At 43.9% G+C, this 16,174-nt stretch overlaps 1 protein-coding gene across 2 annotated transcripts in view; it reads left to right on the top strand.

Annotated features, from left to right (window-relative positions):
• Nucleotides 1-16,174, top strand: part of MYO3B (myosin IIIB) — a 460,851-nt gene that overhangs the window by 267,343 nt on the left and 177,334 nt on the right. For both annotated transcript variants that reach the window (XM_063712864.1, XM_063712865.1), the window contains exons 23-24: nt 5,699-5,776; nt 8,814-9,019. In XM_063712864.1, the coding sequence (XP_063568934.1) occupies nt 5,699-5,776; nt 8,814-9,019 (284 nt within the window). The remainder of the gene's footprint in view (nt 1-5,698; nt 5,777-8,813; nt 9,020-16,174) is intronic.

A 16,174-nucleotide genomic window follows, 5' to 3' on the forward strand; every position in this document is an offset into this window, starting at 1 on the left:
CCTGAGGCTGTTCCACGGTTAATGTTTTTTGTTTTGTTTTTAATGTAAGTAGAAGGAGTACACCCTAAAATAATAATTTTTTTGTTTTTTTGAGACAGAGTCTCGCTCTGTCATCCAGGCTGGAATGCAGTGGCATAATCGCGGCTCACTACAACCTCCACCTCCCAGGTTCAAGCAATTATCCTGCCTCAGCCTTCTGAGTAGTTGGGACTACAGGTGCCCACCATCACGCCTGGCTAAGTTTTATATTTAAGTAGAGACAGTGTTTCACTACGTTGGCCAGGTTAGTCTCGAACTGCTGACCTCAAGTGGTCCACCCACCTCGGCCTCCCAAAGTGTTAGGATTACAGGTGTGAGCCACCACACCTGGCTAAAATAATGATTACAAGTATTGTAAATACGTAAACCAGTAACATAGTTGTTTACTATCATTATCCAGTATTATATACTGTACATTATTGTACATGCTCTGCTTTGATATAATTGGCAGCGCAGGTTTGTTTACACCAAATCACCACAAACACATGAATAATGAAGTGCACTATGACATTATGATGTCTACAACATTACTAGGCAATGGGATTTTTTCAGCTCCATTATAATCTATGGGACTACTGTAGTATATACAGTTTACCATTGACTGAAATGTCCTACTTCTGTGGCACATGAGTGTAACAGGTGCATGGCCACACAGCTAGCAAGAATTTCAACCAGGTTTGTCAATAGCAATCACTCAGCCTAGGAAAGCTTTTCTGGTCTCTTTTTTTATCCTAAGGTAAAAAACATATACTTTGGAGAGGATTTTCTCTTTGTCAAATCCCCACTTTTGGGAAGAATTATTTGCTAGATGATGCCCTAATAGAACTCACTTTCCAGGTTGTTTCTAAAAGCATTTTTGGTTAAAAAAGTAAATGATGCTACTACTATTATATTAATGACATTAGCTCAGGAAGACAAACTCTTAGGTTATACAACAGCCTTCTTAGCCCTTTTGGTTTGGAGTGTTGGGGCTGGCTTTGGAGCTCCGTGGAAGGTGTGATACAGAGAGAGGTCTAGTTTAAAAGGCTGAGAGAAGCAACTTCTGGTTTGTTCCTTGTCAGAAATTCTTTTAGATCCATTCCAAGTTCAGAAGAACCTTATGACTATGCAAATATACAAGAGATCCCTCGCCAACCAAAGACCTTTTTAAATTCTTAAATTAGAAAATACTCCAATAACATACTGTGAATTGGTGGGTTCTTGGTCTCGCTGACTTCAAGAATGAAGCCACGGACCCTCGCGGTGAGTGTTACAGTTCTTAAAGATGGTGTGTCCAGAGTTTGTTCATTCCTCCCATCCGGAGTTGTTTGTCCCTCCTGGTGGGTTCGTGGTCTTGCTGGCTTCAGGAGTGAAGCTGCAGACCTTTGCAGTGAGTGTTACAGCTCATAAAGGCAGCGTGGACCCAAAGAGTGAGCAGCAGCAAGATTTACTGTGAAGAGTGAAAGAACAAAGCTTCCACAGCGTTGAAAGGGACCCCAGTCGGTTGCCACTGCTGGCTCCGGCAGCCTGCTTTTATTCCCTAATCTGACCCCACCCACATCCTGTGGATTGGTCCATTTTACTGAGAGCTGATTGGTCCGTTTTGACAGGGTGCTGATTGGTGGGTTTACAAACCTTGAGCTAGACACAGAGTGCTGATTGGTGCATTTACAATCCTTTAGCTAGACACAAAAGTTCTCCAAGTCCCCACTAGATTAGCTAGACACAGAGCACTGATAGGTGCGTTTACAAACCTTGAGCTAGACACAAGATTGGTCTAGCTTTAGACCAAGGTTGGTGCAAACCTTTAGCTAGACATAAAAGTTCTCCAAGTCCCCACCCCCACTCAGGAGCCCAGCTGGCTTCGCCTAGTGGATCCTGCTGCAGGTGGAGCTGCCCGCCAGTCCCCGGCCACGTTCCTGCACTCCTCAGCCCTTGGGCAGTGATGGGACCAGGTGCCATGGAGCAGGGGGTGGTGCCCCTCGAGGAGGCTCAAGGTTCGGGCCGCATGGGAATCCACTGGGGTTGGGGGGGCTCGGGCGTGGCGGGCTGAAGGTCCCAAGCCCTGCCCCAGGGGGAGGCGGCTGAGGCCCGGCGAGAATTTGAGCGTGGTGCGGGCAGGCCGGCAGTGCTGGGGGACCTGGCACAACTTCCGCAGCTGCTGGCCCAGATGCTAAGCCCCTCACTGCCCGTGGCCAGCGGTGCCAGCCAGCCGCTTCCAGGGCGGGGCCCACCGAGCCTGCATCCACCTGGAACTCATGCTGGCTCTTAAGCGAGGCGCAGCCCTGGTTCCCGGCCCGCACCTCTCCCTCCTTATCTCCCCGCAAGCAGAGGGAGCCAGCTCTGGCCTCGGCCAGCCCAGAGAGGGGCTCCCACAGTGCAGTGGTGGGCTGAAGGGCTCCTCGAGCGTGGCCAGAGTGGATGCTGAGGCAGAGGAGTCCCCGAGAGCAAGCAAGGGCTGCTAGCATGGGCCGCTAACACGTTGTCATCTCTCAATATCACCTATTCTAGGCCGGGCGTGGTGGCTCACGCCTGTAAACCCAGCACTTTGGGAGGCCGAGGCGGGCGGATCTCAAGGTCAGGGGTTCAAGACCAGCCTGACCAACATGGTGAAACCGTGTCTCTACTAAAAATACCAAAATTAGCCAGGCGTGGTGGTGTGCACCTGTAATCCCAGCTACTCAGGAGGCTAAGGCAGGAGAATCACTTGAACCCAGGAGGCGGAGGTTGCAGTGAACTGAGATTGCGCCATTGCACTCCAGCCTAGGTGACAGAGTGAGACTCTGTCTCAAAAAAAAAAAAAAAAAAAAAAAAAGGACATATCACCTATTCTGTCAAACACAGTACTAAGTATGTAGGTGCTGAATTACAGACAAGCATTAGCATTTCCAGGTTGTATATATCAAAGAATAGGTTTTTACTTTATTTCCAAACATCACTCTGTATGTGATTGCAAGGACAGAATTTAAAGTCCTGTTGAAACACAGATGCTGTGCAGTTAGACAGGGGCTGTCACTAGCTGGGAGCTACCTCCTGAACACATAGCCTTATAACTTTTAGAGTGCAAATTGGTGCTTAACTCTGCATTTTTCCAATTTGCTGCAGGGAACCGGTGCTGATCTTGAAAACAATACAGATTATTCCTTTTATTTATTTATATTTTATTTGTGCAGATTTATGGGGTATATGTGAAATTTTCTTATAAGAGTATTCCTTTTAAATTGTGTTTCAGCTGAATTAATACACATCAAGGATTTTTTGGTCACTAAACTTAAATTCTCAAATGCTAAGTGTCTAAGTTCTGAGGGAGGGTAATAGGTCAATTCATAAACATCTACCAATAGAAAATTATAAATGAGCTTTTCAGCTGCCTGGGGGGCTGGTGCTCACTAGTTAATTTGAATAAAAAGGGAGGGAAATGAAGGAGGAAAAGCCAGGTTCAAAGCAAGAGGTGCTTCTTCAGGGAGGATCTCTTAACAAAAAGAAGTGCTGAGGCCGGGCGAGGTGATTCACTCTTGTAATCCCAGCACTTTGGGAGGCCGAGGCGGGTGGATCATCTGAGGTCGGGAGTTTCAGACCAGCCTGACCAACATGGAGAAGCTCTGTCTCTATTAAAAACATAAAATTAGCCAGGCATGGTGGCGGGCACCTGTAATCCCAGCTACTCGGGAGGCTGAGGCAGGAAAACACTTCAACCCCGGAGGTGGAGGTTGCAGTGAGCCGAGATCACACCATTGCACTCCAGCCTGGGAGCAAAACTCAGTCTCAAAAAAAAAAAAAGAAAAAAGAAAAAAAGGCTGGGCCGAGCACGGTGGCTCAAGTCCGTAATCCTAGCACTTTGGGAGGCCGAGGCAGGCAGATCGCTTGAGGTCAGGAATTCGAGACCAGCCTGGCCAACATGGTAAAACCTCGTCTCTACCAAAAATACAAAAATTAGCTGGGTGTGGTGGCAGGCGCCTGTAATCCCAGCTACTCAGGAGGCTGAGGCAGGAGAATTGCTTGAATCCGGCAGGTGGTGGTTGTAGTGAGCTGAGATCGCGCCATTGCACTCCAGCCTGGGCAACAAGAGTGAAACTCCATTTAAAAAAAAAATAAATAAATAAAAAGAAGTGGTGGAGAAATTCCCGAAGTTGTGTGTATGTATATGTATGGAGGTCGGGGGGGCCGGGGTAGAAGAAGAAAATAAGGAGAAAAAAGTTGAAGAAAATCCAGAATTTACAATTTAGCCAAAGGCTGGCCCTAGCCAAGACCTTTTCTTCAGACCTGATTAGTTTGCCCCAAACCTCACCAGCTCTGAGTTCTGTACTCAAATGGGGGTGAGAAAGGGAAAGAAACCTCCAGAGTGGACCCATCTGGTGACAGTGGAGAGAGTGTAACACGCTCTGCAGGTGGGGCTGGTGTGTTGTGTTTTCTCTTTATTCCCTCTTCTTTCTAAACCCAGGATCTTTCCTTTCCTCCTTTCCCATTAGAAAAAATTAAAATGTCAAACCTACAGGCCGTTGTATCATTGTTTCAGCTGCATGTGAATGGACTGATGGCATCTGCCATGCAGCTCATTAAAATAAAGCTGCACTGTCTCTGATGTCTTCACTCGGGTCATAGAGCTGCTCACTGTTTAGGTTGTTTTTCTAGGTTTTGAAAACTTAGCTGCATGTTTTCTCCCCTTTTTAAATAAACCTGTTTTCTTTACCCCTCCCAATTGAAACATTTCCTTCCATTTTGCACACAGTCTCCCACATACTCCTTTAGGCAAGCCTCTTTATTCACCCCTCCTAACTCCCACCCCTTTTAGCACCTGTTTTTCACTTTCATTGAACAAGGCTGCAGACATCCTTACCCCATGGGAAGGTGGCTGCCTGGATGGCAGTCCACCCAGTCTAAACCACATGCTGACAGCAGTGTCTTCCATTTCAAACATTTCTGCTTTGTACCCTTGCCACCTGTTCAGAGCAGATGGGAAGCTGCCACGGCAAGGCCAGTGCTAAATGCCACTCATGCACTCTGCAAACCAAAGCAGGGTTTTTGTTGTTGCATTATAATAATGGAACACAGGCTGCTTGCAGTCAGCCCCTACAGTTGTTTTCATCAATAAATTCCTTCCAGTCAGCCCAGGTAGTTGGGATAGATATTGAGAACAGGTGCATTCCATTGGGTTTCCGAGTGATTTGGTGCCTGAGCTCCTATCTGCAGTGAGCACATGGGAACCGTGGGAGGCAGGAGGAGTGTTGCAGCATCAGAGTCTGACGACATGGAAGGCAACTGATGCTGGCCTAATTCCCTGTGGTACAACCTGGGCTTTGGGGCCGTCATGTCTTTACAATGATTTCGCCTCATGGCCTTTTGCCAAGTTTCCTTTTAAGCAATAGTTTGGTCTCATATGACCTTACTAGAGAATTTAACAGGGGTTCATTAGAAGATGTAGAAGTATAGAAGTACCAGGGGTTTACACTGAAACCATATGGTATTTTATAGAGTGAGGTATTGTTGTCAAATGAGTAGAACAATGCATATTCTTTTGTTTCTATGTTTTGAAAAATTCTCCCCACAGTATACACTATTGTGTCCTAAATACCATGGCCCCTCAGATATTTGGCCAAACAGCCTTTCAGATTTTGGAAGACATGGAGCATGAGGTAAGTGCCTAGATCCTCAAACCACTTGCCTCCACCTATGCTTCCAGGTGGACACTCTGGAGGTGATACGGCATCCGGAAGAAACCACCAACATGAAGAGGCAAACTGTGGCTTCTTACTTCCGGGTATGGAGTCTTCTTGATCTCTATTCTGCCTGCTTCCAAAAAGGACTGTCCAAGCCTTCTTATGAGATGCCCAGATGGAGTCAGTGAAACAACGGCAAAGCACAGAGTCAAGAAAGATTGGGTTGGGGAAGTGGCGGAAGCAAGGAGGGAAGAGAACATTGGGCACAAAATCCTGCCCATTAAATGACTGATTCTGTTAGCATTTGAGCCGCTTCTTGGTCTTAAAGCTACTAGAGGCAGCCACTTTTCTAGCATACTGAATAGTAAAGTAGTTAATAAAGTTCCAGAAGGTGGCTTATAAGTTCAGATACTGAGAGAATCTGTCTTAGCATTGACTTTATTTTCCTAGATTGAATTGACCCATTGTAAAACCCACTTGTCTGAGCCCTATTATTTCCCATTTCTGCCATCCCTATTTCTGATACTTCATCTAGTTAAATGCCTCCTTTGGGTAAAAACATGGTCTCCAGAAGGGCTCTGTTAAATGCACATTATATAGCAAAGATAAGACATATACACTCTTGCAGCAATTTGCACAGATTTGTTTGTCTTCAAATTATAAAGCATTAGAGTTGGGAGGCCCTTAGAGACTGGGAGCTAAGGTCCGGATAGTTTCACAGTAGAAATACTGTTAGGCCGAGTGCAATGGCTCACACTTATAGTCCCAGCATTTTGGGAGGCTGAGGCAGGCGCATCACCTGAGGTCAAGAGTTAAGAGACCAGACTGGCCAACATGATGAAACCCCGTCTCTACTAAAAATGCAAAAATTAGGCATGGTGGCAGATGCCTGTAGTCCCAGCTACTTGGGAGGCTGAGGCAGGAGAAGCACTTGAACCTGGGAGGTGGAGGTTGCCGTCAGCCGAGATTGTGCCATTGCAGGCCTGGGTGACAAAGTGAGACTCCGTCTCAAAAAAAAAAAAAAAAGTGCTGTTGGATCAAATTTAGAACTGATCTCAGGGATAGCAGTATGAGGTAGTAAGACAGGGTTGGCACAGGAAAGGGCTTGGCAGGTATGAGAGGTCAGGTGGGAGGGAAGCTGGAAGAGCCAGGAAGGCTGAAGGGCAGGACTTGGGAGCCAGCACTCTGGATAGAAGGCTCCATGGAAAGCTAGCAGGTGCAGGGATCTAAAACGCAGAAGTCCAGCCTAGCCAATTGTGCTTCAGAGGCAGGCTAGAATTGGGCTCAGGGTATGAATTGCAGGAGCCCCAGACCTTTGAATCCAGTATTCCATCCATTCAGTGAGTCGTGCTATATAGCATCTGTGGCAGGTGGACACTTCCTCATCATTCTGATGTTTGGTTATTTATAATTGCTACTTATATTGAGACCCACCTGGTCCTGTCCCCTTCAGTGGGTCTATCCTCATCTGTTAGTCCATTTTATGTTGCTATGAAGGAATACTTGAGACTGGATAATTTTTTTTTTCTTTTAAGACAGAGTCTCGCTCTGTCACCCAGGCTGGAGTTCAATGGCGCCATCTCGGCTGACTGCAACTTCCGCCTCCTGGGTTCAAGCAATTCTCCTGCCTCAGCCTCCCATGTAGCTGGGACTACAGGCACGTGCCACCATGCCTGGCAAATTTTTTTACTAGAGACGAGGCTTCACCATTTTGGCCAGTCCAGTCTCGAACTCCTAACCTTAGGTGATCCACCCACCTCGGCCTCCCAAAGTGCTAGGATTACAGGCACGAGCCACCATGCCCAGCCAAGACTGGATAATTTGTAAAGAAAAGAGGTTTATTTGGCTCACGGTTCTGCAGGCTGTACAAGCCTGGCACCAGCATCTACCTGGCTTCCGGTGAGGCCTCAGGAAGCTTTTATTCATAGAGCAGACATGTTACATGGCAAGAGAGAGAGAAATGGGGAGGGAACAAGACAGAGGGGGGATCCCAGACTCTTTTAAATAGCCCGATTTTGCATGAACTAATAGAGTGAGAACTCACTCATTGCCGTGGGGACAGCACCAAGCCATTCATAAGGAATCTGCCCCCATGACCCAAACATCTCCCACTGGGCCCATCTCCCACATTAGAGGTCACATTTCAACATGAGATTTGGAGGAAACACTCGTCCAAACCATATCATCCTCCTGGTAACCCTTGGTGTCTGTATGTGTTTTCCCACTGGATTTAGTGGCTCCATTTACTCTGTGAAGTGATCCTCAAGATCTTAGGGCCCCCCTATCAGCAGAAAAGCCTCTGGCTTATGGTTTTTCAGAAATATACCCATAACAACCAGTTTGGTGTTCTCAAAATACCCATTCACAATGTTAAACCTGAAAAATAAGTTATCTTGGTAAGCTAGGTAACACCAATTTTGATCGGTAGGAGCAGTGACTATGAAATAATGGAACTGATTTCCTTTGGCTTATAATAGCTTCTGAAGGTGTGCCCAGAAGAGCTCCAGCAGTGGATGCCCCTGAGGAACAACTGAGGCCCCCCTTCATAAGCACCCCTCTGATTTTCTGTGTCCTTCCTCCCCCCTTGCTATGAGAGCCCTGCACCAGCTCTTGGTTTATGTTAGTTGATAGTCACCACAATCTTCTTTTTGTGTACTTCTCTCATTTTCTTTGCCTTGTTTTTGTATTTTTCTTTTCTGTCCCACTACCATATTACCAAGCTGTCTGTAGGATTTGCTTAGACTATCTGGTGGTTCTTAGGCTGAAGAAGCAATTATCCCCTTCCTCAAAAGCTGGACATTTTAAATTACAGATACAGATTGTGGAACATCACCTTGGAGTAACAGTGACAAGCATTCTAGTTCTGGCAGTGGAATTACAGGTTAACCTAGAGCATGTTCTTAGCTAAGTTTCTGCCATATGGGATATTGCTTGGCACTAGGTGATGTTTAAAGAATGTGTTTGAGTCTGCAGATGGCTATAAGTGCAACTTACATTATTATCTCCTATTGTTGATTTCATGTTCTTCCTCAAGGTCTGTGAGCCTCAAACTGCTCTAGAGGCTTCTGCAGGCCTGTGTTGTAATTATCCATTGCGTTGGTGGTAACCTTGTTCCTTATGCATTTTTCTCCCTCATAGTATTCTCTGATGGACCTGCTCTCCAAAATGGTCGTTGGACAGCCCCACTTTGTGCGCTGCATTAAACCCAATGATGACCGAGAGGCCCTGCAGTTCTCTCGAGAGAGGGTGCTGGCCCAGCTCCGCTCCACAGGGATTCTGGAGACAGTCAGCATCCGCCGCCAGGGCTATTCCCACCGCATCCTCTTTGAAGAATTTGTGAAAAGGTCAGACTGTCATCTACGGGAATGCATTCTTATAAATGTAACTCTACTCTGGCCATCCCTGTGTCCTAAGATTGTTCCTCCTGCCCGCTCTCCTCCAAACATGTAATTGGCTAGTTGCCAGCTACCATTTACTTGCTTGAATGTTGCATTTTTATTGTGCTTCAACTAAACTACAGTGATCCAGCAGCCAGGTTAAGCTTCCTTCTGATCACATTATTTTAAATGTCCATATACGTTTATATGTTATAAATCCTTAGGTCTCAAGTTCTCCAGGTATTTTGTTGTTATGATGAAAGTATCCCTCCATAAGTGGTCCCAGATTCTGGTGGATTTGAATGCACCCAAGCACCAGTTCTTCTTCCAGATTCTGGCATAATATAATACGATAATTAACACTTACATAACACCTGAAGTATCCTAAGAGTACAGGACGTTTTAGAGCACTATTCTAAAATGTATTATCTCATTTGATTCCTAGAACAACTCTATAAGCTAGCCTCTATTATTATCCCCATTTTACAAAACGTAAAGGTTAGAAAACTTGGGTATGAAAAGAAAGTAAGTGATTTTCCCACGGTCTTATGCTGGTCAGTGTAGAGCCAGGATTTGAACCCAGGCAGTCTGGTTTCAGCATGCATGCTTTTAATCTCTTCAGTTCAGCGCATTCAATCAATATTTATTGAAATAAATTGCATGGCACTTTCTTAACCCAGAAAGTGCCTTTGCCTAAGAATGAAATGCTGCTCTTTTCTGAACAACTGCCATAGAGATTATGTATGAATGTGATTACAAGTAGAATTTTCTGTGAAGAAATAAGGAAAACAATAACAAAAAAACACCTCTGAGAAGCACTGCTGTCTGAGGATGCCTGGAGAGGAATATTGAAATCCACTGTATGCCTGACAAAGACAAGACAATCAAGAAAAAAAAATACATTGTAGAATCTGCCTCACTCCTTAAGCCATCTTTAGTGTCTTTTTACCTCCACTCTGAAACATGTGCCCAAAGTCATTTTTTCCAACTTTTTCTCAGGAGAGGATGGGTCATAAATATGGTAGCTTGCTTTATCAAGTCTCCCAAACTCTGCTAAATTCCATGGAAAAGATAAGGCAAAAAAAAAGTTCCTTGCAATGAGAGCTTTTAAATTAAAAATAAGAATGAAATGGCTTTTTTTTTTAAGTGTCTTTGAGCCTCTTTTTTCCTCTTAAATTTGGAAGTGGAACAAGAAAAAAATTTAGCACATGAATTTGACTAGTCAAGTATTTTTTGTAACAATGTTTGAATACATAAAAATATTTAAGAAAACAGGTCAAATGCTGAACAGATTGGCACTTCTTTGTTCATAATCAGAAAGCCATTAGGCAAGTATGAACAGGAATTTCAAAATGCCAGTAAATCTGAGGATATCAAAGATTTCTGAGCCAGCAAGTTAATTGGTATTTTGATCCTTTTGAACCACTTAACAAAATGGATGAGTTAGCAGTTTTCTCCCTTGATGTTATTCAAGAAATAGGTACACTTCTTATCTTCCTGTTCAAGAGTGCTGTTTTGTAAACTCTTAGCAGGAAATATGCAGACAGGACAATCAAAGACAGGAAACAGAGCCATTCAAGGTTTATTAAATGGAGGCAAATAAAAGATAAAAACTCATTTAATGTTACTCTACGTTTTTGTATTTTCTGGCATTCAGGACTGAAACCCTGAGTATACACCTGGTGGTGTTCTTGGGATCATGTTGTTGGGTTCCAGAAAGGGGAAAGACTTCCCCAGTTCCCAAATTACCCAAGTCTGCAGGCTTGGACAAACCTAAAATACTTTCTCGCCCCTATTATCTTTGAGCTTTCTGGCAAAATGACTTGGAAATGCCCTTCCTTATCCTCTACTCATGGAGCCTTTGAGGAAGAGGGTGTCCCCAACATCCTCTCATCAATAGGGCCAGGTGAATTGGAAGTCTTTATGTTCTTAACTAGGCATGAAAGAGGCCACCTGGAAATGCTGGAGCCACACTGTTGAGGGACGTCACAGAAAAGCAATCTAAGCATTTATTGTTTTTATGGTCAATGGATTCTGATGCATAGTCTCTCAGAATGTCTACAGAGGGCAAACACATAACTGCATGTATTGGGATGTGTTCTGGCAAATGTCTAAAAAATAGGGCTGAGTCAGGCTGGGCACGGTGGCTTACACCTGTAATCCCAGCACTTTGGGAGGCAGGCAGATCACCTGAGGTTACGATTTCGAGACCAGCCTGGCCAACATGGTGAAATCCTGTCTTTACTAAAAATACAAAAATTAGCTGGATGTGGTGGCTACTTGGGAGGCTGAGACAGGAGAATTGCTTGAACCCAGGAGGCAGAGGTTGCAGTGAGCCAAGATCGTGCCACTGCACTCCAGCCAGGGCGACGGAGTGAGACTTCCTCTCAAAAAAATAAAGAATAGGGCTGAGTCTAATTGTTTGTTTATGAAGCTATTGTAGTAAATAATGCAGTTTAGTAAGGAGACCTGAATTCTAGTCTCCTTTGATATATAACATCTGGAAAGTAACCCAATATTCTGTAAAAGATGTTTCCTCGCCTGCACGACAAGAAGGCAGGAATATACAAAGCCCACATTCTAAAGATTTTCAAGGATTACTTGCAGATGCCTGGGGCTTACTTAGTTTCTAAGTCTTCTAGGGATTTTTGCCTTCCCAGTCGAGCTCACTGGATGAGAGACCTGCATCTACCAGGCTGTGATGCATAACAGTTGTTAACCATTGAACAAAATGAAACTCTTCCCTCTTCTCTTTCATTGGCATCTTCCATTTCTTCTCATGATGGCGTGGAGAACCATGGTGTCTTGGTATCTCTTTCATCTCATTCTCCTTTCTATTCCTTCACTCTCTCTCTTCCAGAAACTGGGAGTCACCTTTGACTTCTCCTCACTTCCTTTAAGTAATCCATCACCAGGTCCAGCTCACTACCTGCTAAAGTTTCTCAAAAACGTTCCCTTGGGAATCTCTCATCCCTTCTCCCATAGCTTTAGTCCAGGCCTTTTGTTATTAATAACAGCTCAATTTAGATATAATTCATGTATGATAAAAGTCATCTTTTGAAAGTATACAATTCAGCTGGGCACGGTGGCTCACACCTGTAATCCCAGCACTTTGGGAGGCCGAGGTGGGTGGATCACCTGAGGTCGGGAGTTTGAGACCAGCCTGATCAACATGGAGAAAAATACAAATTAGCTAGGTGTGTTGGTGCATGCCTGTAATCCCAGCTACTCGGGAGGCTGAGGCAGGAGAATCACTTGAACCTGGGAGGTGAAGGTTGTGGTGAGCTGAGATCGTGCCATTGCCCTCCAGCCTGGGCAACAAGAGTGAAACTCCATCTCAAAAAAAAAAGAAGGAAAGTATACAATTCAAAGGTTTTTAATTATTCACAGAGTTGTATAAACATCACCACCATCTAATCATAGAACATTTCATTACCTAAAAAACTCCAAACTCGTTAGCCATTCTCCCCTTTCTCCTCAATCCCACCAAACTTAGGCAACCAATAATCTAACTTCCGTCTGCATGGATTTGCCTATTCTTGACATTTCATGTAAATGGAATCATACAACATGGCCTTTTGTGTCTGGCTTCTTTCACTTAGCATGTTTTCAGTGTTGGATGAAATAAATACTGGTACTATGTACCAGTATTTTATTTTTTTGTAGATGAATAATATCCCATTGTATGAATATATCACGTTTTGCTTGCTCATTTATCAGGGGATGAACTTTTGCATTGTTTCCACTTTTTGGCTGTTATGAATAATGCTGCTATGAATATTCATGTACAACTTTTAATGTGGACATATGTTTTCACTTCTTTGGGGTATATACCTACGAGTAGAATTTCTTGGTCATATGGTAACCCTCTGTTCCAAGTGGCTGAACAATTTAAATTACCATCACCAGTGTTATGAGAGTCCCAATTTTTCCACATCGTCTCCAACATTTATTATTGTTTGTCTTTTTTATTTTAGTCATTCTAGTTGATATGAAGTGGCATGTCATTGTAGTTTTGATTTGCATTTCTCTAATGACTAATGATGTTGAGCAGCTTTTCTGTGTTTCTTGGTTATGTGTATACCTTCTTTGGAGAAATGTTTATTCAAATCCCTTACCCACTTTATATTGTTGATGTTTATGTATTCCAAATATTAGTCCCTTATCAGATAGATAATTTGCAAATATTTTCTCTCTCTCTTTTTTTTCATGAGCTACTGGTCACTTTGATATTTCCCACTCTATGAGTTGTTTTCTTTTTTTTTTTTCCTTTGAGATGGAGTCTCGCTCTGTCACCTAGGCTGGAGTGCCCTCGCACAGTCTTGGCTCACCGCAACCTCCGCCTCCTGAGTTCAAGCAATCTCATGCCTCAGCCTCCGGAGTAGCTGAGATTACAGGCATCTGCCACCATGCTCTGCTAATTTTTGTATTTTTAGTAGAGATGGGGTTTCACCATGTTGGCCAGGGTGGTCTCAAATTCCTGACCTCATGTCATCCGCCCACCTCGGCCTCCCAAAGTGCTGGGATTACAGGAGTGACCCACTGCACCTGGCCTGGGTTGTCTTCTTGATGGTGTCCTTTGAAGCACAAAAATTTTTAATTTTGATGAAGTTCAATTTATGTATGTTTTCTTTTGTTGCTCGTACTTTTGGTATTCTACCTAAGAAGCTATAATCTAATCCAATGTGACAAAGATTTACTCCTGTCATTATTCTGGGAGTTTTGTAGTTTTAGCTCTTATATTTTAGATCTGTGGTCCATTTGGATTTAATTTTTTGTATGGTGTGAGGTAGAAGTCTAACTTCATTCTTTCATATGTGGATATCCAGAAGTTTCAACACCATTTTGTTGAAAATACTGTTATTTCCTCTCATTGAATTGTCCTTGGATTCTTGTTGAAAATCACTTGACCAGGCCGGGGCCAAGTGGCTCACGCCTGTAATCCCCGCACTTTGGGAGGCTGATGCGGGCGGATCACCTGAGGTTAGGAGTTCGAGACCAGCCTGATTAACATGGAGAAACCCCATCTCTACTAAAGATACAAAATTAGCCGGGCATGGTGGCACATGCGTGTAATCCCAGCTACTTGGGAGGCGGAGACAGGAGAATCGCTTGAACCCGGAAGGCAGAGGTTGCGGTGAGCCAAGATCGTGCCATTGCACTCCAGCCTGGGCAACAAGAGTGAAACTCTGTCTCAAAAAAAAAAAAAAACAAAAAAAACTCACTTGACCAACTTGACCATAAATTTAAGGGTTTATTTCTGGACTCTCTATTCTATTCTTTTCTCTATATCTTTTCTGGGCCTTTTAAAACTTTTTTTGCTCACCCTCTTGCCAGTTTTCTAAGTGGACTTCCTGCCTATTTCATTCTCCAAAGAGACAGCAGAATAGAATTTGTTAAAATTCCTATCTGCGCATACTGTTTCCTTGATTAAAATGACCATCCAGGCCCCCATGGGGTGAGCTGCAGTGCTCTGGCCTGGTGTAAGGGAGTCCACCTGATTTGGCCCCTGCTTACTTTCCTAGTCTCTTCTCTCATTTCCCACATCTCAGATCACACTCCAGCCAAAACTGAATTACTTGGTGTTCCCTAACCACCCCAGGCTGTTCTATTCTTTTGTGCTTTGCTCAGGCCATGTCAACTAAATCTCCCTTCAACAAGCCCTCAGTCTGCTGTCTTAGCCAAGCTAACTCCTGCTCATTCCTTAGGTCTTTGATCAGGCATTAACTTTTCTGTGATACCCTCCTTGACTTCCCCAGGCTGGGTTAGGATCTCTTTTGATGAGCTTCTTTGGTAGTACTTACTACATTGTAGAGCAATTATCTACCTCTCATCTCAACCTTAACTGCCTGGGAGGCAGGGATATTTTTCAGCTCACTTTATTTTTATTTATTTATTTATTTATTTATTTTATTTTATTTTTTTTTGAGACAGGGTCTCACTCTGTCACCCAGGCTGGAATGCAGTGGCACAATGTTGGCTCACTGCAACCTCTAACCGCTGGCTTCAAGCAATCCTCCCACCTTAGCCTCCCAAGTAGCTGGGCCACAGGCGTGAACCACCATGCCTGGCTTATTTTTTGTATTTTTAGTAGTGATGAGGTCTCACCATGTTGCCCAGGCTGGTTTGGAACTCCTGAGCTCAAGCAATCTGCCTGTCTTGGCCTCACAAACTGCTGGGATTATAGGTGTGAGCCACCAGGCCTGAACTTCAGCTCACTTTATGTCTGTGTTGTCCAGTGCAGTGCCTGGCACAAATTCAGTGTTTAATAAATATTTATTGAGTTGAATCAAACACTTACCTCTTCTTTTTAATCACTATTTTCTTTTTTTCTTTTTTTTTTGAGAAGGAGTCTTGCTCTGTCGCCCAGGCTGGAGCGTAGTGGCGCGATGTCGGCTTACTGCAAGCTTCGCCTCCTGCATTCACGCCATTCTCCTGCCTCAGCCTCCCGAGTAGCTGGGACTACAGGCACCTGCCACCATGCCCAGCTAATTTTTTTGTATTTTTTTTAGTGGAGACGGGGTTTCACCATGTTAGCCAGGATGGTCTCCATCTGCTGACCTCGTGATCCGCCTGCCTCGGCCTCCCAAAGTACTGGGATTACAGACGTGAGCCACCGCGCCCAGCCGTTTTATCACTATTTTCTTTTACCATCCTTTGACTCACACTTTGATCCTTGCTCTTTGAAATATATGACAGATATCTAGAACTGGCTTTGTTGAGGTTAAGTTTTACTTGTACTGTAATGTACAACCTAGATTGATAGAATGTAAGATTTCAGGTAAGTCATAGTAGATCTTTATCAATAAAAGGTAAGAAACCTAAATAAGTTGATTTAAAATAAGGCTCTAACCCAGTTTGATAATGCTATTATTAGAAGTTAATACATTGAAAGGCTAACTTTAAACAAATTTGCCTCCCTTCTCTCTATAACAAAAAATGATTTTTTTTTCGAAATCCAAAGAGATAAGCTTAATAGGACAAGGAAGACTCTCTCGTTTTCCAGCTTCTTCTCTCTCCTCTCCGCATCTCTCAGCTCATACTCCAGAAAAAAAGAAACTACTTGGAGCTTCCTAACACAGCATACGTACATTTTATGAAAGCACTTTTCTGTGAAAGCGG

Source organism: Pongo abelii, chromosome 11, assembly GCF_028885655.2.
Source record: "Pongo abelii isolate AG06213 chromosome 11, NHGRI_mPonAbe1-v2.0_pri, whole genome shotgun sequence".
In the NCBI taxonomy this organism is placed as follows: domain Eukaryota; kingdom Metazoa; phylum Chordata; class Mammalia; order Primates; family Hominidae; genus Pongo; species Pongo abelii.